The sequence below is a fragment of the Heterodontus francisci genome, chromosome 7 (genome assembly GCF_036365525.1).
Source record: "Heterodontus francisci isolate sHetFra1 chromosome 7, sHetFra1.hap1, whole genome shotgun sequence".
NCBI classification, from domain to species: domain Eukaryota; kingdom Metazoa; phylum Chordata; class Chondrichthyes; order Heterodontiformes; family Heterodontidae; genus Heterodontus; species Heterodontus francisci.
The window spans coordinates 60,720,062-60,744,514 of NC_090377.1; the positions used below are offsets into that span (position 1 = coordinate 60,720,062).

The window sequence follows — 24,453 nt, forward strand, 5'->3', positions numbered from 1 at the left end:
CATGGACGGCCGGTGGGTCTGATACCAGTGGCGAGCTCGCTGTACAATGTGTCTTTGGGGATCCTGCCATCTTCCATGCGGCTCACATGGCCAAGCCATCTCAAGCGCCGCTGACTCAGTAGTGTGTATAAGCTGGGGATGTTGGCCGCTTCAAGGACTTCTGTGTTGGAGATATAGTCCTGCCACCTGATGCCAAGTATTCTCCGAAGGCAGCGAAGATGGAATGAATTGAGACGTCGCTCTTGGCTGGCATACGTTGTCCAGGCCTCGCTGCCGTAGAGCAAGGTACTGAGGACACAGGCCTGATACACTCGGACTTTTGTGTTCCGTGTCAGTGCGCCATTTTCCCACACTCTCTTGGCCAGTCTGAACATAGCAGTGGAAGCCTTACCCATGCGCTTGTTGATTTCTGCATCTAGAGACAGGTTACTGGTGATAGTTGAGCCTAGGTAGGTGAACTCTTGAACCACTTCCAGAGCGTGGTCGCCAATATTGATGGATGGAGCATTTCTGACATCCTGCCCCATGATGTTCGTTTTCTTGAGGCTGATGGTTAGGCCAAATTCATTGCAGGCAGACGCAAACCTGTCGATGAGACTCTGCAGGCATTCTTCAGTGTGAGATGTTAAAGCAGCATCGTCAGCAAAGAGGAGTTCTCTGATGAGGACTTTCCGTACTTTGGACTTCGCTCTTAGACGGGCAAGGTTGAACAACCTGCCCCCTGATCTTGTGTGGAGGAAAATTCCTTCTTCAGAGGATTTGAACGCATGTGAAAGCAGCAGGGAGAAGAAAATCCCAAAAAGTGTGGGTGCGAGAACACAGCCCTGTTTCACACCACTCAGGATAGGAAAGGGCTCTGATGAGGAGCCACCATGTTGAATTGTGCCTTTCATATTGTCATGGAATGAGGTGATGATACTTAGTAGCTTTGGTGGACATCCGATCTTTTCTAGTAGTCTGAAGAGACCACGTCTGCTGACGAGGTCAAAGGCTTTGGTGAGATCAATGAAAGCAATGTAGAGGGGCATCTGTTGTTCACGGCATTTCTCCTGTATCTGACGAAGGGAGAACAGCATGTCAATAGTCGATCTCTCTGCACGAAAGCCACACTGTGCCTCAGGGTAGACGCGCTCGGCCAGCTTCTGGAGCCTGTTCAGAGCGACTCGAGCAAAGACTTTCCCCACTATGCTGAGCAGGGAGATTCCACGGTAGTTGTTGCAGTCACCGCGGTCACCTTTGTTTTTATAGAGGGTGATGATGTTGGCATCGCGCATGTCCTGGGGTACTGCTCCCTCGTCCCAGCACAGGCATAGCAGTTCATGTAGTGCTGAGAGTATAGCAGGCTTGGCACTCTTGATTATTTCAGGGGTAATGCTGTCCTTCCCAGGGGCTTTTCCGCTGGCTAGGGAATCAATGGCATCACTGAGTTCCGATTTGGTTGGCTGTATGTCCAGCTCATCCATGACTGGTAGAGGCTGGGCTGCATTGAGGGCAGTCTCAGTGACAGCATTCTCCCTGGAGTACAGTTCTAGGTAGTGCTCAACCCAGCGGTCCATCTGTTTGCGTTGGTCAGTGATTATGTCCCCCGATTTAGATTTGAGGGGGGTGATCTTCTTGATGGTTGGCCCAAGAGCTCTCTTCATGCCATCATACATTCCTCTGATGTTTCCGGTGTCTGAGGCCAGCTGAATATGACTGCATAGGTGTTGCCAGTAGTCGTTTGCGCAACGCCTAGCTGTTCTTTGTGCAGTACTTCATGTGAGCATTACAAACAGAAGCTGTGTGCCAAGAACTACACTGTCTTTAGAATAATAGTAACCAGTCCCAGAAAAGATTTTTGGCAACTTTTTTCTTTATATGGAACAAAGCATACTGTGTTTTGCAGAATTTTTGAGAAGAAAAATATTACTATAACATAAAAGATTTTAACTCTATGATGCCCTCATGGATACTAACTTTCTTTTTCAAACTTCACTACAAAAACTGGTCCAACAGTCAGAGATCTAAGTGGGTTTCAATTTCCCTCCCCTTTCAGCATTCTGAAAGGTCCATTCCCTCAGCCACTAACTCGTCACCCCCAAGACCTTCCCAAGCAAGCATAGGAGATGCAATACCTGCCTTTTCACCTCCTCCCTTTCAACCATCCATGGCCCCACAGACTCCTTTCAAATGTAACAGTGATTTACTTGTACTTCTGTATACTGTATTTGCTGCTCACAAAGCAGTCTCCTCTACGTGGGGGACACCGAACACAGATTGTTTGATGGTTTTGCTGAACACTGCTGTTTAGTTCGCAAGCATGAGCTTGCGGTCACTTGCCATTTTACTTTTCGGTCCCACTCTGACCTCAGTTTCCTGTACTGTTCCAATGAAGTTCAATGGAAGATCAAGAACAGCACCTCATCTTTCAATTAGGCAATGCAGCCTTATGGATTCAACATCAAGTTCAACAAATTTCAGATCATAACCACTGCTCCCATTTTTTTTTTGGACAGTAGGTACTGGTAATAGTTCTGCTGTTGCCATTTAAAATTTCTCTAGGTGCATCCATTGCTCCTTTACTTGACCCATTACCACTTCCTTTCCCTTGCACCATCATCCCTTTTGTCGTTCAATCACTCCTGCTTTCCACTGTACGACAGACGTTGCCTTTTGTTCTTTCCTACCTGACCTGAATATTTCCAGCATTTCCTGCTTATAGTTCAAATTTCTGGCATCCACAGTATTCTGCTTTTGTTTATGGCTTAAATTTGGCTCCACTTCCATTCAAACCAGTGCAAAGAGGAACCTATTTTATTATTTTTTCCCCTCATTTTACAAAATTTTGTTGCTAACTTTCAAGTATGGTTTTTATAGCTGAGATAGCAGCAAGTATAAGATTAAGTGAAGCTACATAAAGGACCACAACTAAGCTTAGCAGAATGTGTAGTGGTGAGTGCAGGTTGAAAAATCAGGCATCCACCCTCTAGAGATTGAGAGATTTGATTTGTGGAAAGAGACAGCAATACAGGAAGTACAAACCACTTTTAAATAACCACCCCACAGTATAGGCCAATTTTGGGCAGTGGCATCCTCCACACGTCAGTTCGCCTGTTAATGAGTACATTCCAATGGTTGGAGAATTGCAAGGGACAACATCACTTTTGAGACATCTTGATGCCAATTATAAACTTCACTCTCCCTCCTCTGGTAAATAAGCATACTGAATTCCATCGTAAAAGCAGTGGAAGAGGCAACAACTCGATTGCAAAAAGGGGCCAAGAGGATGGAGGAGTGGCAGCTTGGTGTGTGAAGGATGAAAACACAGCACAAAGTATTCTTGATTTTGTCATTAACTCTCTGCATAAACCAAATGTAGAGTGGAATGAGCTCTATGGGCTGAATGGTCTCGTCCTGTGCCATAATGATTCTATGACTCTATAAATAAAATAATAAGGATAACCCTTGCACAGGAAGAAATACTCCAGCATAAGGACAAACTTCTGAAAATAGCCACCACATCGCAGCAATAGTGCTTTAAACTATACAGACTGTTCCCGCAAGCAGCTTTGTATATATGGTAAAGAAATGTAATTCAAATTAAGCCAAACTGAAATGAGTGGAATTTATGGGGGCTGAATTGCAACATTTCCAACCTGTCAGATATTAAGAGTGAAGAATAGTAACTGGTTGCCACAAACCTTAAACCTATAGACTATGAAACATCATTAGGACTTAAAAAGGATACACAGCCTAAAACAAGGATGTGGGCACCACTCGCAAGGCTAGTATTTACTGCCCATCCCAAACTGCCCTCGAGGCAAGATTGAGCTGCATTCTTAAAACTGATGTTAGGTGTTGTAAAGGTACGCCCATAGTGCTATTGGGTTAAGAGTTGCAGGGTTTTGACCTAACGATGAAGAAAGGCAAAATATCCAAAAATCCAACTCAAGATGGTACATGACTAGAAGGGGAACTTGCGGGTGGTGACATTCCCATTCCTCTACTGCCCTTGTCCTGCAGATTAGAGCTCCCAGGTTGGAGATGATATTGAAGAACCCTTGGCAAGTTGCTGCAGGGAATCTTGTAGATGGCAACACTGAAGCCACAGTGCACTGATGATGGAGGGAGTGAATATTGAAGGTGGTGGATGAAGTGCCAATCAAGCAGGCTGCTTTGTCCTGGATGGTGTTGAGCTTCCAGAGTATTGTTGGAGCTACACTCCCCAGGCAAGTGAAGAGTACATTCCATCACACTCCTGACTTGTGCTGTGAGATGGTGAACAGGCTTTGGGGAGTCTGAATGTTAGCCAGGTCATGCTGCATGGAGGCACAGACTGCTTCATTAGCTGAGGAGCTGCGAATGGAAATGAATATTGCACCATCACCAGCAAACATCCCGACTTCTGACCTTAGGATGGAGGCATGGTCATAGATGAAGCAACTGATGTTTAGGCCTAGGACACTGCCCTGAGGAACTTCTCCAGCAATTTCCTGGAGCTGAGATGATTAGCCTCCAACAATCACAACCATCTTCCCTTGTGCTAGGTATGACTCCAACCAGTGGAGAGTTTCCCCCAATTCCCAATGACTTCAATTTTACTGGGGCTCCTTGATGCCACACTTAGTCAAATGCTGCCTTGGTGTCAAGGTAGGCACTCTCACCTCACCTCTGGAATTCAGCTCTTTTCTCAATGTTTGGACAAGGGTTGTAATGAGGTCTGGAGCCAAGTGATGCTGGCAAAACCCAAACTGAGCAGTGAGCAAGTTATTGGTGGGTAAGTGCTGCTTAATAGCACTGTTGAGGACACCTTCCATCACTTTGTTGATGATTCAGAGTAGGCTGTTAGGGCAGTAATTGGCTGGTTTGGATTGTCCTGTTTGTGAACAGGACATAGCTGAGCAATTTTCCACTTTGTCAGGCAGATGCCAGTGTTGTACTCGAACAGTTGGATAGAGGCACAGGTTGTTCTGGGGTATGGGTTGTTCTGGAGCACAGGTCTACAGCCGGGATTCTGTCGGGGCCCTTCGTCTTTGCTGTACCAATGCACCTGAGCTTTTTCTTGATATCATATGGAGTGAATCGAATTGGCTGAAGACTGGCATCTGTGACAGTAAGACCTCAGAAGGAGACTGAGATAGATGAGCCACTTGGCAGTTCTGGCTGAAGGTTCAGCCTTGTCTCTTGTATTCACATGCTAGGCATCGCCATCGTTGAAGATGGGAATGTAAATGGCACTTCAGCATCATCAACATCTGGGGTGGGCAGGATGGTTGGGGTGGGGGATGGGGGGAGGGTGCGGGAAATCATCATAAGCGAAAATGAACCAGCCATTATCAACAGAAGGGAAAAGGTCGGGTATGCTAAGTAGTTCATCTCTTGGCTCGTCAAATCCTCTCCACCATCTACAAGGTTCAAGTCCAGAGTGCGATGGAATTCTTATTTTTTACCTGGAGGGGTACAGCTGCAACAACTCTTAAAATGTTGAAGACCATTCAGGACAAGGTAGTTTGCTTGATCAGTACGCCTGCCACTGGCCAGTATAGCCACCCCGACTCTGCCCGCCATCCAATACCTGCACACTGTCCCTAGGCCTTTACATCCACTTCCTGTTCCAGCTCACATACCATCACCATCGGGTTTCCCTAACCTTCCAGTCAGGAAAGACAAAGGTATTTTTACTGACTCTATCTTGACTACCTTTTCTCCTCTGGTCCAGCCTCTTTCCACCTACATCAGTGATTCTACTGACACCCTCCATCTTTGACAATTTCTAGTTTCCTGGCCCTAACTGGCTCCTCTACACTATGATCATCCAATCTCTCCAGACCTCCATCCCCCACCAGGACCGTCTGAAGGCTCTCTGCTTCTCCTTAAACAGAGGACCAACCAGTCCCCATCCACCACGACCCTCCTCCCCCTGGTTGAACTCGTTCTCACATTGAGTAACTTCTCCTTCAAATAAAAGGTGTTGCGATGGGTACCTGTATGGGTCCCAGTTATGCCCATCTTTTTGTGGGCTATGCCAAACATTCCTTGTTCCAGTCCTACTACTCAGGCTCCCTCCCACAACTCTTTTTCTGGTACATTGACGACTGTATCGGTGCCTTTTTCTATCCTCATCCCGCACTGGAAAATTTCATCAATTTTGCTTCCAATTTCCACCCTGCTCTCACCTTTACATGGTCCATCTCCAACACTTCCCTTCCTCGACTTCTCTGTCCCCATCTCTGGCAATAGGCTGTCCACTAATATTTCATTACAAGCCCAACTACTCCCACAGCTCCCAACTCGACAACACTTCCTCGCACCCCGCTTCCTGCGAGAACGCCATTTCATTCTCCCAGTTTCTCTGACTCAGACGCATCTGTTCTGATGATGCAACCTTCCACAACAGCGCTTCTGATATGTCTTCCTTTTTCCTCCACCGAGGAGTCCTCCCCACTGTGGTTCACAGGGCCCTCGACCGTGTCCACCCAATTTCCCACACTTCTTCCCTCACCCATTCCCCTCCCTCCCAGAACCGCAACAGGGTTCCCCTAGTCCTCACGTTCCACCCCACCAGCCTACACATCCAAAGGATCATCCTCCACCATTTCCACCACCTCCAGGGCGATGCTACCACCAAATGCATCTTCCCCTTCCCTCCCGTCAGCATTCCGAAGGGATCATTCCCTCCGCGATATCCTGGTCCACTCCTCCATTACCCCAACACCTGGTCCCCTTCCCATGCAACTGCAGGATGTGTAAAACTTTCCCTTTTACCTCCTCTCTCCTCACCATCCAAGGCCTCAAACACCCCTTTCAGGTGAAGCAGCAATTTACATGTACTTCTTTCAATTTAGTATAAAGTATTCGCTACTCACAATGCAGTCGCCTCTACATTGGAAAGATCAAACGCAGATTGGGTTACCGCTTTGCGGAACACCACCGCTCATTTCGCAAGCATGACCCCGAGCTTCCGGTTGCTTGCCATTTCAATTCACCACCCTGCTTCCATGCCCACATTTCTGTCCTTGGCCTGCTACAATGTTCCAGTGAACATCAATGCAAGCTCAAAGAACATCACCTCATTTTCCGATTAGGCACTGTACAGCCATCCGGACTGAACATCGAGTTCAATAATTTCAGAGCATGTCTGGCCCTTTTTTATTGTATTATTTTATCATTTTTTTAAACCATGTGCCTACCTTAAACTTGGTTTTTCATGTTTGTGCTTTTGGACAGAGCTGTTCATTATTCTGTCATTAACACTCTGATAATGCTCTGTCTTTCAGCACACCATTAGCACACTCCCTTAGCCTTGGCCCCAAGATCTCCCTGTCAGTTAATCTCTCCTGCCCTCTGCCTATCACACACCTTCCCTATTGTTCTCTCTCCCTCCTATCCCCACTTCACTTGCTTTAAACCTATTACATTTCTAACCTTTGCCAGTTCTGATGAAAGGTCACCGATCTGAAACATTAACTCTGCTTCTCTCTCCACAGATGCTGCCAGACCTGCTGAGTATTTCCAGCACTTTGTTTTTATTTCAGATATCTGCAGTATTTTGCTTTTATGCTAGTGTTAGTGATGCTGGTTTGTTTTTGGCATGATATTTTTTATTAATTGAAGGATTGGTAACCTAAGGAATTGCAATTTGTTCATCAGACACTAACCATAGGGCTTCCCCATGTGGCATGACATAATTAATTTCATTTACTTTAAGCAGAATAGCAGTCGAGGCATTACAAGTGGTGTGACGAGGCTAAGTATGCAGGAGGAAGAGAAATTTTTTTTTAACCGTTTCACCTTCTGATCACCCAGTGCCTCTGCTGGGAAGTACACATCTGGACACTGTGGTCAAGTAAGAATTGGTTAAGCTGGGGTGCTCCAACAACTAATTAGTTAGCTTTCAGTCTAGGCTCACATGAATAATACTCCTTTGCGGGTGGTTCCAGAGGCATGCTACCACCCAAATAACCAAAGCCTAACATGACTCCACTCCTTCAAGAGATATAGGGAAAAATTAGATAGGAAAACCCATTTGCAAAAGCACTTTGGCAGAGTTTGTTGGCATGAACCAGAAAACCACATTTCTAAAGCAAGTACAGTATTTATTTACACTTCCTCTTAGCGTTTCCAGCACTTCAAAAAGTACTTCATTGTGTTATTGAATGATAATTTTCTTTAATCCGACTGGATTAAACTTGTATTTTTTTTTAAAAAGACATTTTTAAAAAGATAAGCTGCCAAAGTTATCCTTTCAACTTAAAATGATAACCTAATTTACAAACACTGTATCTTACATTGCACTGCTAGTGAGAAGAGACACAAATGTCTGCATTTTCCAGCAGGAATCAAGACCCAGGAAGTTTAAAGGAACTACCTGTTCTCTCAGCAAGAAGAATACTGCTAACTGCTATGGCTGAATCACTGTCATATGACAAACCCCTCCCCATCTGTGGTTTTAAGCTGGTGTTTTCTCTGCAAATGACATGAGCAGACCCTAAGTGGGGGGGTCCTCTCTCTCTCTCTCCCACCCATCCACCCACCGCCCCCACAACCCCTATTCTAGCTTGAAAGCTTTCAAATATTGCTTGTTGGACTGAGCATTTTTGCATACCCCGGCTATGATCAGAAACCCCATTGGAGGAAGTCATCCGCTTCGCCATCTCCAAGAGACTCACCAAACCAGTCGTCTACTTCTTCAAAATAAAAGCCTCAGGACCACTGAATTCAGCTAGTAGCCAGCCGAATTACCAAACTCCATAGAGTGTATACCTTTTTTTAAATGGACCCTAACTCAACCAATCTGCCTTTCCCCACTCTGTAACCCATTTGTATGTGTAAATCTCCAGAGTGTGTGTCAGAGTGAAAGTTGGTGTATTATTTACTTTATTAGTTCAGGTTAGGTATAATAAAGTTAATCTCTTTCTTTGTTAACTCAAGAAAACCTGTCCTATTGGTTCTTGTTATGATCATAGCAAGTAAGTAATCAAACACCTACTGAATTGGCCAGTGCATCCAGTTTAAGAAAGAATTAAACCTGTTGTGGTCAAACAAGGAGAGGGAAAAAAGGGAAGCCCTTCGACGTCTCCTGACTTGACCATAACAATTGACTGTAAAACACAGATGTCTGGTGCTCATAAAAAGCACTAGAAGGACAAGGGCAGCAGATGCATGGGAACACCACCATCTGCAAGTTCCCCTCCAAACCATACTCCACCCTAACTTGGAACTATATCACCGGTCCTTCACTGTCGCTGGGTCAAATCCTCAAACTCCCTTTCTAACAGCATTGTGGGTGTACCTACACCCCAAGGACTGCAGCGGATCAAGAAGCCAGCTCACCATCACCTTCTCAAGGGCAATAAGGGATGGGCAACAAATGCTGGCCTAGCCAGCAACGTCCACATCCCATAAAAAGGGTTCAAGTATGAAGTAGGAGCATGCTAGATGTTAGGTAGTTCATTTTCCAAAGAGTAGTGAGCCTTTGAGTACTTTGCTGGCTTGTGCAGGGTGTGCTGACTCTCTGCAAGCCTTCAAGAGGGAGCTGGACCAGTTCTTGCTGGGGTAGAGATTACATATAAAAAAGCAAGTGGATTTCAAGTTGAGGTACGAATGGTCAATGTGGATTGGTCTGGATTGATTTTGTTTTCCTGAGGGGGTTGGTGAGAAATTTTCCCAATCTTTTCCCCCTTCATCATTCCTGGGGTTTTTTGCCTCTCCCAGAATGTTACATACCTACAAGGCTTTAGGAAGGACATAGTCATGATGCTCTACAGCCTCAAACAGTTGATACCTATTGGACTTTTTTTTTGTGAGCCAAGCAAGACCGCTCCTAGCCACACAATACTAAAATATATTGATTTCCTTAAGCTTTTTCTAAGCCATTTCATGGACACTTGGTTAGACCACTCAACGTCAGTTAGGTATAGACACAACAAAAGGCTCACCCTTTTTATCTGAAAATTGCAATTTCAGCCCTACAACTGGCATAAGACTTCGATTTGCTTTTTTGAGCAACTTTGCACCTGTTTCAATTGAAGCATTCAAAAAGGAATTAGACGGTTCTATGAAAAGGAAGAATGTGCAGGGTTATGGGGAAAAGGCACTAGATGAATTGCTCATTCGGAGAACCATTGCAGACACAATGGTCCAAATGGCCTCCTTCTGTGCTGTAACAATTCTGTGATTTAGCCAGACAGATTTCTTGTCCAGAGGCCTATCTGAAAGTTACATCAGGTGGGCCTTCGGCATTAATAGAGTTGGCACAGGGCACCACCACCCCCCACCCCCCCACATCCCCATCTGATTTTTAGCTGCTAGCTAGCCATTTTTCAGGCTGGAAATGGTCAGCTGGCAGCTGAAAATTGTCCCATAAGGATTTGTGCCAACTGTGAATTGATATAACTGTCAATTACTCATTTTTAAGCTAGCACTAATGCACTATTAAATTTGACATCACTGAGTGCTGCTGGTGGGCACACAGTGTGAAGAAGGGAGTTTGGCAAGGGGATTTTAAGGGTTAATCTCTCTAAAGTCTAGTTTTTGTTTTGTTTACATTTAGCAACTAACTAAAATTACTGTTTAAGTTAAGAGGCAAGTTAAGTTTCTTACAGTTTTAAACAAGGGTTTACAAGCTCTCAGAGTAGTTAGTTAATTAAGTGGCTCGCTTAAACTGGTTTCTGACATTTAGGAAGCTAGGAGGGGTGGCTCTGTTAATTAATGATGTTATTAGCCCATTAGAGAGGAATGACCCAAGTTCAGAAAACCAGGATGTCGAAGCAGTTTAGGTTGAGAAGCGAATTGATAAAGGCAAGAAGTCACTTGTGGGAGTGGTGTACAGGCCCACAAACAGTAATAACATGGTAGGACGGGGTATAAAGGCAGAAATAATGGGTGCTTATTGGAAAGGTACAGTGATAATCATGGGGGATTTTAATCTACGTGTCACCAGTAACCTGTCTCTAGATGCAGAAATCAACAAGCGCATGGGAAAGGCTTCCACTGCTATGTCCAGACTGGCCAAGAGAGTGTGGGAAATGGCGCACTGACACGGAACACAAAAGTCCGAGTGCATCAAGCCTGTGTCCTCAGTACCTTGCTCTATGGCAGCGAGGCCTGGACAACGTATGTCAGCCAAGAGCGACGTCTCAATTCATTCCATCTTCGCTGCCTCCGGAGAATACTTGGCATCAGGTGGCAGGACCGTATCTCCAACACAGAAGTCCTCGAGGCGGCCAACATCCCCAGTTTGTACACACTACTGAGTCAGCGGCGCTTGAGATGGCTTGGCCATGTGAGCCACATGGAAGATGGCAGGATCCCCAAAGACACATTGTACAGCGAACTCGGTACTGGTATCAGACCCACCGGCCGTCCATGTCTCCGCTTTAAAGACGTCTGTAAACGCGACATGAAATCCTGTGACATTGATCACAAGTCGTGGGAGTCAGTTGCCAGCGTTCGCCAGAGCTGGCAGGCAGCCATAAAGACAGGGCTAAAATGTGGCGAGTCGAAGAGACTTAGTAGTTGGCAGGAAAAAAGACAGAGGCGCAAGGGGAGAGCCAACTGTGCAACAGCCCCGACAAACAAATTTCTCTGCAGCACCTGTGGAAGAGCCTGTCACTCTAGAATTGGCCTTTATAGCCACTCCAGGCGCTGCTTCACAAACCACTGACCACCTCCAGGCGCGTATCCATTGTCTCTCGAGATAAGGAGGCCCAAAAGAAAAGAAAAAAGACTGGAAAAATTAGATGGGTAAAGATAGCTTACATGAGGAGTTCATAGAATGTCTTCGGGATAGTTTCTTCGAACACCACATTCTGGAACCAACCAGAGAGCAGGCTATACTAAATCTGGAATGGTGCAACGAGGTAGGAGTAATTTATGACCTCATGGTGAAGGCGCCCCTAGGCAACAGCAATCATAATATGCTTGAATTTTACATTCAGTTTGAAGAGGAGAAGAGTGGGTCTAAGACTAGTATTTTAAATTAAAATAAGGGCAATTATGAGGGCATGAAATCAGAGCTAGCAAAAGTGAACTGGCAACGTAGGTTAAGGGATAGGTCAAGAGAGATGCAGTGGCAGACATTTAAGGGGATATTTCAGAATACACATAATAGATACATTCCAACGAGAAAGAAAAATTCCAACGGGAGGACCCATCATGCATGGTTAACTAAAAAAGTTGAAGATATCAAACGTAAAGAAAAAGCATATGATTGCGCAAAGATGGGGGTGACAGGTCAGAAGATTAGACAGAATATAAAAAGCAGCAAAAAATAACTAAGATTAATAAGGAGGAAAAAATTAGAGTACAAGAGAAAGCTAGCTAGAAATATAAAAACAGATACTAAGAGTTTCTATTGATATATAAAAAAAGAAAAAGTTAACAGTGAGCATTGGTCCTATAGAAAGTGAGTCTGGGCAATTAATAATGGAAAATAAGGAGATGGCAGATGAACTGAACAGGTATTTTGCATCTGTCTTCACCATAGAGCATACAAGTAACATACCAGTATTAGGTGTAAGTCAGGAAATGGAAGGGAAGGAAGGAACTCAAGAAAATTACAATCACCAGAGAAGTGACACTGAGCAAATTGTTGGAGCTGCGGGCTGACAAGTCCCCGGGTCCTGATGGACTTCATCCTAGGATCTTAAAAGATGTGGCTAGTGAGATAGTTGATGGTTTTAATTTTCTAGAATTGCCTAGATCCGGGGAAGATTCCATTCGATTGGAAAATAGCCAACGTAACTCCCTTATTCAAAAAGGGAGGGAAACAGAAAGCAGGAAACTACAGGCCAGTTAGCTTAACATCTATCATAGAAAATATGTAAGAAGCTATTTTTAAAGATGTTATAGCAGAGCAGTTAGAAAAATTCAAGATAATCAGGCAGAGTCAAAATGGTTTTGTGAAAGGGAAATCATGTTTAGCCAATTTATTGGAGTTCTTTGAGGAAGTAACATGTGCTGTGGATAAAGTGGGTGTACCGTAATTAGATTTCCAGAAGACATTTGCAGAAAATAAAAGCTCATGGTGTACGGGGTAACATATTGGCATGGACAGAAGATAGGCTAGCTAACAGTAAACAGAGAGTAGGCATAAATGGGTCATTTTCTGGTTGGTAAAATGTAACGAGTGGTGTGCCACAGGGATCTGTTTTGGGGCCTAAATTTTTTACGATTTATATAAATGACTTAGATGAAGGGACCAAAGGTATGGTTGCTAAATTTGCTGATGACACAAAGATAGGTAGGAAAGTAAGTTGCGAAGAGGATATAAGGAGGCTACAAAAGGATATCGATCGGTTAGGTGAGTGGGCAAAGATCTGGCAAATGGAGTATAATAATGTGGGAAAATGTGAAATTGTCCATTTGGGCAGGAAGAATAAAAAAAGAAGCATTTATCTAAATGGTGAGAGATTGCAGAGCTCAAAGATGCAGAGGGATCTGGGTGTCCTAGAAAAGGTTAGTATGCAGGTACAGCATAGAATGTTATCGTTGATTGTGTTACGACCAGGTGAGAAAGGTGTCTAGGGGTCCCTTTAGCCTTCACCTGGTCTTACTGTAACAGGGTTTTGTTTTTAAACACAGTGTTTTGAGCTGCCCCTCGGTGAATACTTGTTCACCGCTTTCTAATTATAAGGCAAAGAAATGAGCACAAACAGGCTTTCTTAGGTTTAAAGAAGCGTGAAATTTATTAAAACTTGAACTCTAATTCGGTTCACGCATACGGATACACGCTGCACCCCACGCTAGCATGCATACACGATACGAACATGTGGAAAGAGACAGAAAGAGAAGAAAAATAAAGTGAAAAGGTTTGAGGCATTCTCTGAAGAGGGTTTGTTACTGTGCTTTGAGCTCTCTGTATGGTCCTTGATTGTAGGTAGTCTTGCTTTTCGTTGGGGACCAGTATTCTTCTTAAACCTTGTTCACTGTAGGAGACTTTTCTCTCTTGGGGTGCATGCATCTTCAGTTCCGTGAGAAAGAGACAGAAGCAGACAGGAGAGAGATGTTCTCAATCCAGGAACCAGGAGCTTTCTGACTTCAAACACTGTGCCTCCAATTTAAAACTGCCCTAGTTGGCCAGCAGGTGGTCACATGACTGACTGGTTGGACCATGTCTCTTCTGTGTATTGGGAGCATCTTAGCAGTTAACCTGGAATGCTCGATTCTCCACCTTCAACGTCTGGTAATCAAAAGTCTATTGTGGATTAAATTGGAGCAGGGAGTGGCCCCTTCGTCCTTTCCAATTACTGTCTGTTGCGAAGCAAATGTCTTTCCAGTCAGGGGGCTGGTGTTTTTTTTTAAAAAGCAAGTTCTTTCTTTACTCCAGTAACAGTTTAAAAATCAATGTTCAAGTGGCAAAATTAATATGCCTCATTCTTGGCAGATGGGGATCTGCTTGACAATTGCGAGGGGAATTGAATACAAAAGTAGGGAGGTTATGCTTCAGTTATACAGGGCATTGGTGAGACCACATCTGGAGTACTATGTATAGTATTGGTCTCCTTATTTATGGAAGGATGTAAATGCATTGGAAGACGTTCAGAGAAGGTTTACTAGACTAATACCGAGAATGGACAGGTTGTCTTATGAGGAAAGGTTGGACAAGGTAGGCTTGTATCCAATGGATTTTAGAAGAGTAAGAGGTGACTTGATTGAAACATACAAGATCCTGAGGGGTCTTGAAAGGATGGATGTGAAAAGGATATTTCCTCCTGTGGGAGAATCTGGAACTAGGGGTCACTGTTTAAAAATAAGGGGTCACCCATTTAAGACAGAGATAAGAAGAAATTGTTTTCTCTGAGGTTGAGAGTCTTTGGAAATCTCTTCCTCAAAAGGTGGTGGAAGCAGTGTCTTTGAATATTTTTAAGGTAGAGGTAGACAGATTCTTGATAAGCAAGGAGGTGAAAGGTTATTAGGGGTAAGCAGGAATGTGGAGTTGAGGTTACAATCAGATCAGCCACGATCTTGTTGAATGGCGGAGCAGGCTCGAGGGGCCAAGCGGACTACTCCGACTCCTAATTTGTATGTTTGTATGTACTTTTCAGTTGGCAGTGTATTTAAGCAGGAAGTATGTTTTAGAATAGTTTTTCTCTCCCATTTCCTATTTAAAGATAAAATTATTTTATAAATTAAAAATTTCCCATTACATACCAAAATCTTTCTTGCTCCCTTTTCCACCTTCCCGACTTTTCTTCAGAACAGCTTTGAACATTGTACAAGTTTTCTGAACTCCCTCTTGTCTGGAATAGCAAAAAAAAAATTACCTGTGCAAGAATCACAACTTAATGAACTCAGATTCTTCAATACTTTCTGAAAACGACTTTGCGATACCACATACAATTAACAATTCAAAGTCTCAACACTTGTACCAACAGTTAAACTATTTCAGAAATATCCTTTTAAAGTAACATAATGCTTATACTGCTTAAAACAGATGCTGCACCATCTAGTCACTAAGATCAATCATCAGCATTTTACGCAGCATTACATTTTTGAAATCTGGATTTTAAACATTTAGCTACAGCTCTAGCAGAGAAATGCAAGTCATACCGACTACCAATCCAAATGCAAGGTGTATTTTCTAAGACACATTCCGCATTATAATTTCTACATACTCTTACTATTTGAATTCTAAAATACCTTGCTGTTTTATCATTTAACAGAATGAGGTATAATGCAAGGACTACCTGCCTTTCTGGTACTTGTATCTGTAGTATAAAGTAGCATAGGGTGTTACTGGGCAGAATATGTAAATATCCTGTGTCATAACAGGAAGCGATGTACTTGTATAGAATGTGTAGAGTGAAGCTAGAAGCCGTAGAAGTCAGATGCATGTAAACCCCTGTTCCTGTAACTGTCAATCTCTCATATATTCTAAGACTAATCAGCATGAGAATATTACAGTATCTACAGTAGCAACCACTTTTAGAAAAGTTTCAAACCTACAGCTTTGTTTTTACACCTCAACTTTAAACAGTTATTTGAACAAGTTAGCTACATTTTATTGCATGGATAAAAAGACGGGGAATAGAGTTACAGTAATCGAAATGCAAACAGTTGTTGCCAAATGCTATTAACTGAATATCATTTTATATTTACAAGAGTCTTCAGTACTCTAGCCACCCAATGTTCTCTCTAAGCTGCGCAGCCGCACAGGAACCAGAAAGACCCTGTGAAGGCCGCGCATGATCAGCCCCTTTAAAATTACGGTACATGCACAGCTGCACAAAAATACTTAACAGGCCGCACACTGGGGAAAAGATTACAGGAAACACTGCACCCAACAGCAGTAAAAATATAAAACAGCATGTGAGGCAGTGCACCCATCACTAGGTTGGAAGTTGTGACTACAATACACCACTTCAAACACTTCTCTAATCCAAGCAATATTTATCTTTAGTCTCGTCAACCAACTTTCTATCTATGTTACATTTCCACTTATACCAAATGCCTGAATTTTTGTAACAAGCTTCCTGTGAGATACCTTATCAAATATCTTTTGAAATTACACTACTTTCACTTAATCTCTATAAAAAGTAATTTCTTCAAGAAAAACACATCCTACCTTTAGCAAATCCATGCTTGTCACCCTTCATTATCCCATGCATGCATAATTTGATCTAGAAATATGGGTTAAGATTTTGCACAACTGACATTAGACTAGCTAGACTATAGCTAACTAGTTGATACTGTTGAGAAAGGGAGAGAAAATGTGCCACTTGCTACTCCACACTGCCCTGACACAATTCGCACACCTCAAATGAAGTTCACACTGATTTGCTGTCCCCAAGATATACAGATAGCTGCTGGCAAAATGCTCACAGTGCAATATTCTGATAAATTCTTTTTCCCAAATCCATGGTATAAATATTTAAAAGACAGGAGGAAAATAGACTTGCAAATGGCCATAAAAAAGAAAATAAAAGCAATCCTTTGCAGAGAAAATGCAAAGAATCACAACACCAAGATGTTGTACTCTTAATACTCCTGCAGAACACAACTTACTCGAAAATAACCAGAGTTTCTTCTTCACTGGCTCCAGATCAATAATGAATCTTAATTATACCAGAGAATACTTGGGAAAACACCTGACCTACATGACATAATTAAGAAAATAAATTACCACAACTGTTACCTGACTTTAAATCGACTATCAAGAAGATGTCATCAAATGATGATGATGAATTGGAACCAGGTCTCAAATATTTGAGAGACACAAAGCAAGAAAGTGGCAATTTCACATTTTCAACTTTTTTCCTCCCCAAGAGAAATCTGGCAAAATTATCAGAAATAGGAGAAAGAGCTCAACAGACAAGGTAAAGGCTCAGGGTGTTGGGGTTATATATTAGCATGGATGGAGGATTGGTTAACTGATAGGAAGCAGAGAGTAAGGGCATTTTCAAGTTAGCAGGCTATTAATGGAGTGCCACAAGGATCATGTTGGGGCATCAGTGATTTACAATCTATATTAATGACTTAGACAGAGACCAAGAGTAATGTATCCAAGTTTTATGGTGATACAAAGCTAGCTGGGAATGCAAGCTGTGACGAGGACACAGAGAGACTGCAAAGAGATATAGACACATTAAATGAGTGGACAACAGGGTGACAGATGGAGTATAATGTGGGAAAGTGAGAGATTATTCACTTTGGTAGTAATAGAAAAGTAGAATTTTTTTTAAAGGCATGAAGTTTTTAAATACTGATGTTCAGAGAGACTTGGGTGTATTCATACATAAAAGGAACACAAAGTTAGCACGCAGGTATAACAAGCAATTAGGAATGCAAATTGCATGTTGGCCTTTATTGCAAGGGCATTGAAGTACAAGAATAAGGAAGTCTTGCTACAATTCTATAGGGCTTTGGTGATACCACACTGTTAATTGTGCATTCATTGTGATTAATTGTATTCAGGTGGTGTACATTAACTGGGGATTCATCTGTGCCCCAATAGACATAAACTGAAACTGTGGTTGTTATGTGTCAGCTTGTAACATGCAACTCTAAATAAATGCTTATACAAGTGAGTAAAGATTGGCTCCAGTTCTATCCTTTAACTGGCTTCCTGTAATATTAACACACATCTAGAGTGGTGTGTGCAGTTTTGGTCTCCATATCTGAGGAAGGATATACTTGCATTGGAGGTGATACAGCAAAGGTTCACTAGATTGGCTCCTGGGATGAGAACAGTCTCAGAATAAAGGGTCGCTCATTTAGGACTGAGTTGAGGACATATTTCTTCACTCAGAGGGTTGTGAATCTTTGGAATTCTCTACTGTGGGGGTTGTGGATGCTCCATCGTTAAGTATATTCAATGCGGAGATAAATTTGATTTTTGGTCTCCCAGGGAATCAAGGGATTATGGGGAGAGAGTGGGAAAATGGAGTTGAGGCAGAAAATCAGCCATGATCATATTGAATAGCAGTGCAGGCTCAAGGGGCCATATGGTCAACTCCTGATCTTATTTCTTATGTTCCCCATTAGCATCCTTGGCTGAAGCAAATTAATGGAGTAACTTTGACCAGCATGAAACAACTTACGTGTAGATAGCAAACTTATTTTGTCCAGAACCACAAAGTTCACCCTTCCATCAAGTTAATGAGATTTTAAAAAAATCAATAATCTACCATGGAAGGGCTCCAAAGACAACAAAAGAATGCACTGCACTACTCAGGCACATCAAACTCACAAAAGGATCGCAGCGCAGGCCTACAGCAACCTGTCCAGATCATTAGCAAAATGACAGCTAACAATGAACTGCTTTACCAAACTTGATTGGATCTGATCAGGGTGCGATCCATTTGAATACAACAGCACTCCAAACGTTAGTCATGAATCTACCTGATGTTATATAATCTCTGCACTTCATAAAACTCTCTCAACATTTTACCAAGAAACTAAAATGTATGTCTTATATTAATGTAGTGATGTGGAATTCTATTACATCCTTTCTTCACTGGAAGGCCACATCCTCATAAGTGTGTTTATGCCACTTAATCAAAGAGCAACAAAACTAAATCAAAAAAATGTGCATTACATAAATGGACATTTGGTAGCAGTGTGACAAATTAGCTCAAACTGTTGTTGAATCAAAAAGATTCATACATTTGGTCAACTATTACAGCTGACTAAGGACAACTGCACTGCTGGAACACTGCAGTGATGGCTACAGCGCTAATAAAAGACTGAAACGTTAATGCAGACCATATCAGTTTTAAAAAACGGTTTAATGTGTAGTGGAATAAAGAAATCGGTAGCATTCTTGAATCTGACAACGCAAATTTTCCACAATTCTAGTTTTAAAATTAGATCATTTAATGAACAGCAATTCAACCCTGGTTAATACAACACAAAGCAGACTTCATTCATATTTCAAGCATGCAATTATTTATACTTTTACTAAATTCAATAGCAATACTAATTAACATGCAATAGGTCCATATGAAAGCACAACTGTATCAAGTCTTGGACAATTTTAAACCTAACTAGCTAGCATCTGTGCCTGAAGATCCAATCAAGTTTGGTAAAGTAGCTAATCAGTAGCTGTTATTTTGCTAATATAGTTGCCGTAAACCCAAGCCTTGATCCTTTTGGGAATTTGATGTGTCTGAGGGGTAAAGCCCATTCTTCTGTTGTCCTTGGAGCCCTTCCCTAGTAATTTATTGTAGACTATTAGACCTCCAATGGAATATGGATTGTCTTTATATTTTGCCTTTAGAACTTTAAGGCGGCACAGTGGCGCAGTGGTTAGCACCGCAGCCTCACAGCTCCAGCGACCCGGGTTCAATTCCGGGTACTGCCTGTGTGGAGTTTGCAAGTTCTCCCTGTGTCTGCGTGGGTTTCCTCCGGGTGCTCCGGTTTCCTCTCACACGCCAAAAGACTTGCAGGTTGATAGGTAAATTGGCCATTATAAGTTGCCCCTAGTATAGGTAGGTGGTAGGGAAATATAGGGCCAGGTGGGGATGTGGTAGGAATATGGGATTAGTGTAGGATTAGTATAAATGGGTGGTTGATGGTTGGCACAGACTCGGTGGGCCGAAGGGCCTGTTTCAGTGCTGTATCTCTAAACTAAACTACTAAGACAAAAATATGAGTTATACTTTACTGTGTTTACTATAGTGTCCTCTTCTCCCCACTCCTTCAACCAAGTGAATAATCTTGCAACATTCCTGTCAGTGTTGAATTAGTTTTCAACTACATTTCTCAATGCTTTTAAAAGGCAACCTCTGACTGGAAAATAAGCAGCATGCTTATTAAAAATCTGTGTTGATTTATGATAAAGGTAGTCAAAGGCACGACGATAAAAGTTTACCATCAGACTTGGCTAGTGACCGTGTTGATCCCTGAGGCACTGCACATGGAGTCAAGACCAAAGACACTTTCCAGGTCAAGGAGACTTGAGAGTTGGTGGGGGCGAAGAGGAGAGGGTGGGGGTGGGGGGGCGTGTAGGGCCAATGATTGATGGGTGGGGCAAGATTGAGACAGGGCATGCATGAACAAACTTCCATTGCTCAGAATGAGCATCTGCAGTCTGAACACTGCGAGACTCCCACGACCCCCTTGTATGTATCCCATTCATAGTGACTGCGCAAAGGCAAGGAGCGAAGCTGCCTACAATAGCAGCAATCACATAAAATCAGCCATCTCATACCTTATGAGTTCTTGCAGCCTCCCAGTTTATATTGCAGAATTTCAGAGAAACCAGCTGTGGTTCACCTACCCCCACTATATTTAAAATACCCAATCTGACTGTCATCAGGTCTCTCACTTCTGCCTGGCTGCCTCTCTGACCTCACTTCTTACTTCTTAGCAGTCCCTTGGGAACAAGGATGCTTTTCTTCCACTCCAGGGTCGTGGGTCCTTAGGTGACTGAATTGTCCAATTCTGGATCCGCACACTCAGTCACAGGTGGGGCAGGTGGTGTTTGGTGAGGCAAGTGAATAGGATGCTCGAAATTCCAAACGCTCCTTCCGTTTGCACTTAGTCGCTGCCTGGCCAGGTTGACGTTGTTCAAACTGGCTGGCACCATCGCGGATGCTTCTTCTCCATTTTGGGCAGTCTCGGGCAAGAGCTTCCCACGAATCAGTGGAGAGGTCACATTTTTTTCAGGTAGCCTTTAAGGACACCCTTGTGGCATTTCCTCTGCCCTCCTGGTGGCCTCTTGCCGCGACAGAGCTCGGAGTAGAAAGCTTGTTTTGCAGGATCTTGTGGAGGCACCACTGGTGATATCTCTCCAGGGCTTTGAGATGTCTGCTGTACAGTGTCCATGTTTCTGACGCATACAGGAGGGCAGGTAACACAGCGCCTCTGTAGACCATGAGCTTGGTACCAGGTTTGAGGTCTTTGTCATCAAACACTCTTTTCCTCATATGTCTGAAGGCTGTGCCGGCATACTGGAGGCAATGCTGAATTTCATCGTTGATGTCTGCCCTTGCTGAGAGGAAGCTCCCAAGGTATGGGAAGTGACCCAAATTGTACAGTGGTTCGCCATGGATCTTGATAGTCAGGAGGTAGTGTTGCACTGCAGGAGCAGGCTGGTGGAGGACCTTTGTCTTCCAGATGTTTAACTTATGGCCCATTCTTTCATACGCCTCCGTGAATGCATCGACGAGGGTTTGAAGCTTGGCCTCTGAGCGTACAAATGTCGTCAGCATCCTGCAGCTCGATGACAGGTTGCCGCGGCCTTGGTACTGGACTGGAGGCGACGTAGGTTAACCAGTTTGCCACTCATCCTGTAGAGTAGATCTGCTCCAGCAGGGAGCCACAAGGAGATGAGGTGGAGTGTTCAGGCAAGGAAGATGGAAAACAGCGTTTGTGCAATGACACAGCCTTGCGTGACACCAGTTTGCACTCCAATTTCAACAGTGGCAGACTCATCGGCAAGGATTACAGTTTGCATGTTGTCGTGCAGCAGGCGGAAGATGATGACGAATTTCTCCAGGTAGCCAAATTTGAGGACGATGTTCCATAATTCCACCAGTTTGATAGAATCGAAGGCCTTTGTGAGCTCAAAGGCGGCCATGTATAAAGATTACTGCTGCTCCCTATACTTTTCTTGGAGCTGTCTTGCTGTGAAGATAATGTCCACTCTGCCTCTTGATGGAAGGAATCCACGTTGTGATGTAGGAGCTCTTCGGCTACGGGGAGGAGGCAGTTGAGAAGGACTCTTGCGATGAGCTTCCTCTGACCTCATTAGAACAGGTTTGGCAGCTGTCACGCTGAGCTGTTTGCTCATGGGACAACTTGAGGCATCTGGTCTTCCATTCACCCAACAGCCTACTTATCCTGACAAGGCCATAAAGTGATCAGCTCACATGCCTGTTGCACAAGTTTTACACTTCTGACTAAGTAGCCAAATTCTTAAGTCATCTGAAACCAACTCCAGAAATCAGTCCCCCAACATCAACAAGTGAAAACCATTGCAGTTTGTTTTGGCATTGCCTTCCAAACACAATTGCCATATCTCTGAGCTGGATGACCCTGAAGTACTCTCTGAATATTTAGTTTCTTAGGTTTCTGCCTGGACACTTTAGACTAAATCAGAAGTTCTGAATGATAGCAGTGTACAACATCACAGGCCATACGGTTAGCAGGATTGAAACAAAAAAACAATCCAAGAACTTTTCCACTCAGTGATGTCACGAAGGGGGAGAGAGCGGAGGTGCTAAGGAGAGCAAGTAAAGAGCAGGCAGGTCCTGGAGAGGAAGCAAACTGAGAGTAAGGATGGAAACAGAAAGAGCACATGGAAGAACACAAGACAGTGGTACATGTTAGATAAATTATGTGCACAGACACAGCAAGAGGGAACAAGGAGGGATGAGAATATATCAGATTTCAAGACAATAGTTGAAAACAAGCATGGTAAAAGTCAACTTGTTGTACTAAGTTTCAAATGTTTTTGCATGATCTTCCTGCACTAACTGTAATGACAATATAGGTAGGCATGCTGCTACTACATATTTAAATCTTGTGGCTCTGACAGAGTAAGATTTATCTTTCAGCTTTGATGCTATCTAATCTAACACTTATAAATATCACGTGTGTAAAATGCGAAGGTTTGCCCTGAACATAAAATCCTTCCCTGCTGATTTAGTCATCACTTGAGTCCTTGCCACCTATTTCTATTGCTGATAAGGCCATCTCTGATTACTATGGAAGTAAAACACTGCAATTGCTGGACATATGAAATAAAAACAGAAAACGTTGAAAATACTCAGCGGGTCTGGCAGCATCAGTGGAATAAACACAGGAAATAGGAGCAGGAGTAGTCCATTCAGCCCTTCGAGCCCACTCCACCATAGGGAGAAACAGAGCTAATGTTTCAGGTCAATGACTTTTCATCTGAACAATTAACTCTGTTTGTCTCTCCACAGATGCTGCCAGACCTTGAATATTTCCATCTGTTTCCCGATTCCCTCAAAATGTCCACACCTTCCTGCTCTGCACTAACCCTCTATGAACACCTTTCATTCCTGGGGAAAAATAAGGTTCAGTTCTCTTACTAAAGCCCTTGCAAATTCCTATCATCCTCCCCCATCATAAAAATCACTGTTGCTCTTGATCTGCTCAACGGCTCCCTTGGTTTCCCTTTACCAAGTTAAGTCTCAATTCACTTCACCTGCACATTTCCAGCTTTGTATCAAGTCTCAGTGCTGCAAAGTTGAGTACACCCAGCATGCAATTGGCCTGGCTGCTCACCATCAGATCTGGTTGAACATGTTAAATATTTCAAAATAAATAATTACATCTGCCATAATAGATGGTCAAAAGCTCCAATGCAAAAAACTGGCAGTCAACATAAAAGGGAACCCAAAGATCTTCCACTAGCATGTAGATAGTAAGCGAGTGGTAAGAGGTGGAGTGGGGCCTATCAGGGACAAAGAAGGTAATAAATGCTTAGAGGCTCAGGGCAAGGCCAATATACTTAGTGAACATTGCCATGAAGTACTCATTAAGAAAATGGATAAAAATTGAGAGGGCGAGTTACTAAAAAGGCTGGCTATGCTTAGGGTAGATAAGTCAACTGGTCTGCATCAGACTGGAGGATGGTAGACAGTGCTGTTCCCCAAGGGTCAGTGCTAGGACCACTGTTTTTTTTTGCTATATATAATGACCTTGGATTTTGGAATACAGAGGAGAATCTCAAACTTTGCTGATGACACCAGACTTGGAGGTGCGGCAAACAGTGAGGATAATATGAACTGCCTGCAACAGAACACAGATAGATGAGCAGAGTGGGCAGACAGGTGGCAGATGGAATTTAATACAGAAAAGCGTGAGGTGATGCATTTTGGCCAAAGGAATAGCGAGAGACAATGTATATTTAATGGCACAGTTCTGAAAAGTGTGTAGGCACAGAGTGACCTGGGAGTGCACGTGCATTGATCTTTGAAGGACATATTGAGAGAGTGGTTAGTAAATCATATGGGATCTTGGGCTTCATAAATAGAGACATTGAGTACAAAAGCAGGG

At 43.2% G+C, this 24,453-nt stretch overlaps 1 protein-coding gene across 5 annotated transcripts in view; it reads right to left on the reverse strand.

The window, feature by feature from the left end:
• The window catches only part of tanc1a (tetratricopeptide repeat, ankyrin repeat and coiled-coil containing 1a), a 291,461-nt gene that overhangs the window by 234,796 nt on the left and 32,212 nt on the right, over positions 1-24,453 (reverse strand). For 3 of the 5 annotated variants that reach the window (XM_068035278.1, XM_068035276.1, XM_068035281.1), the window contains exon 2: positions 15,133-15,221. The exons of the other annotated variants lie outside the window; for them this stretch is intronic. In XM_068035278.1, coding sequence (XP_067891379.1) covers positions 15,133-15,193 — 61 coding nt within the window. In that variant the 5' untranslated portion in view covers positions 15,194-15,221. The remainder of the gene's footprint in view (positions 1-15,132; positions 15,222-24,453) is intronic. 5 annotated transcript variants of the gene reach the window in all.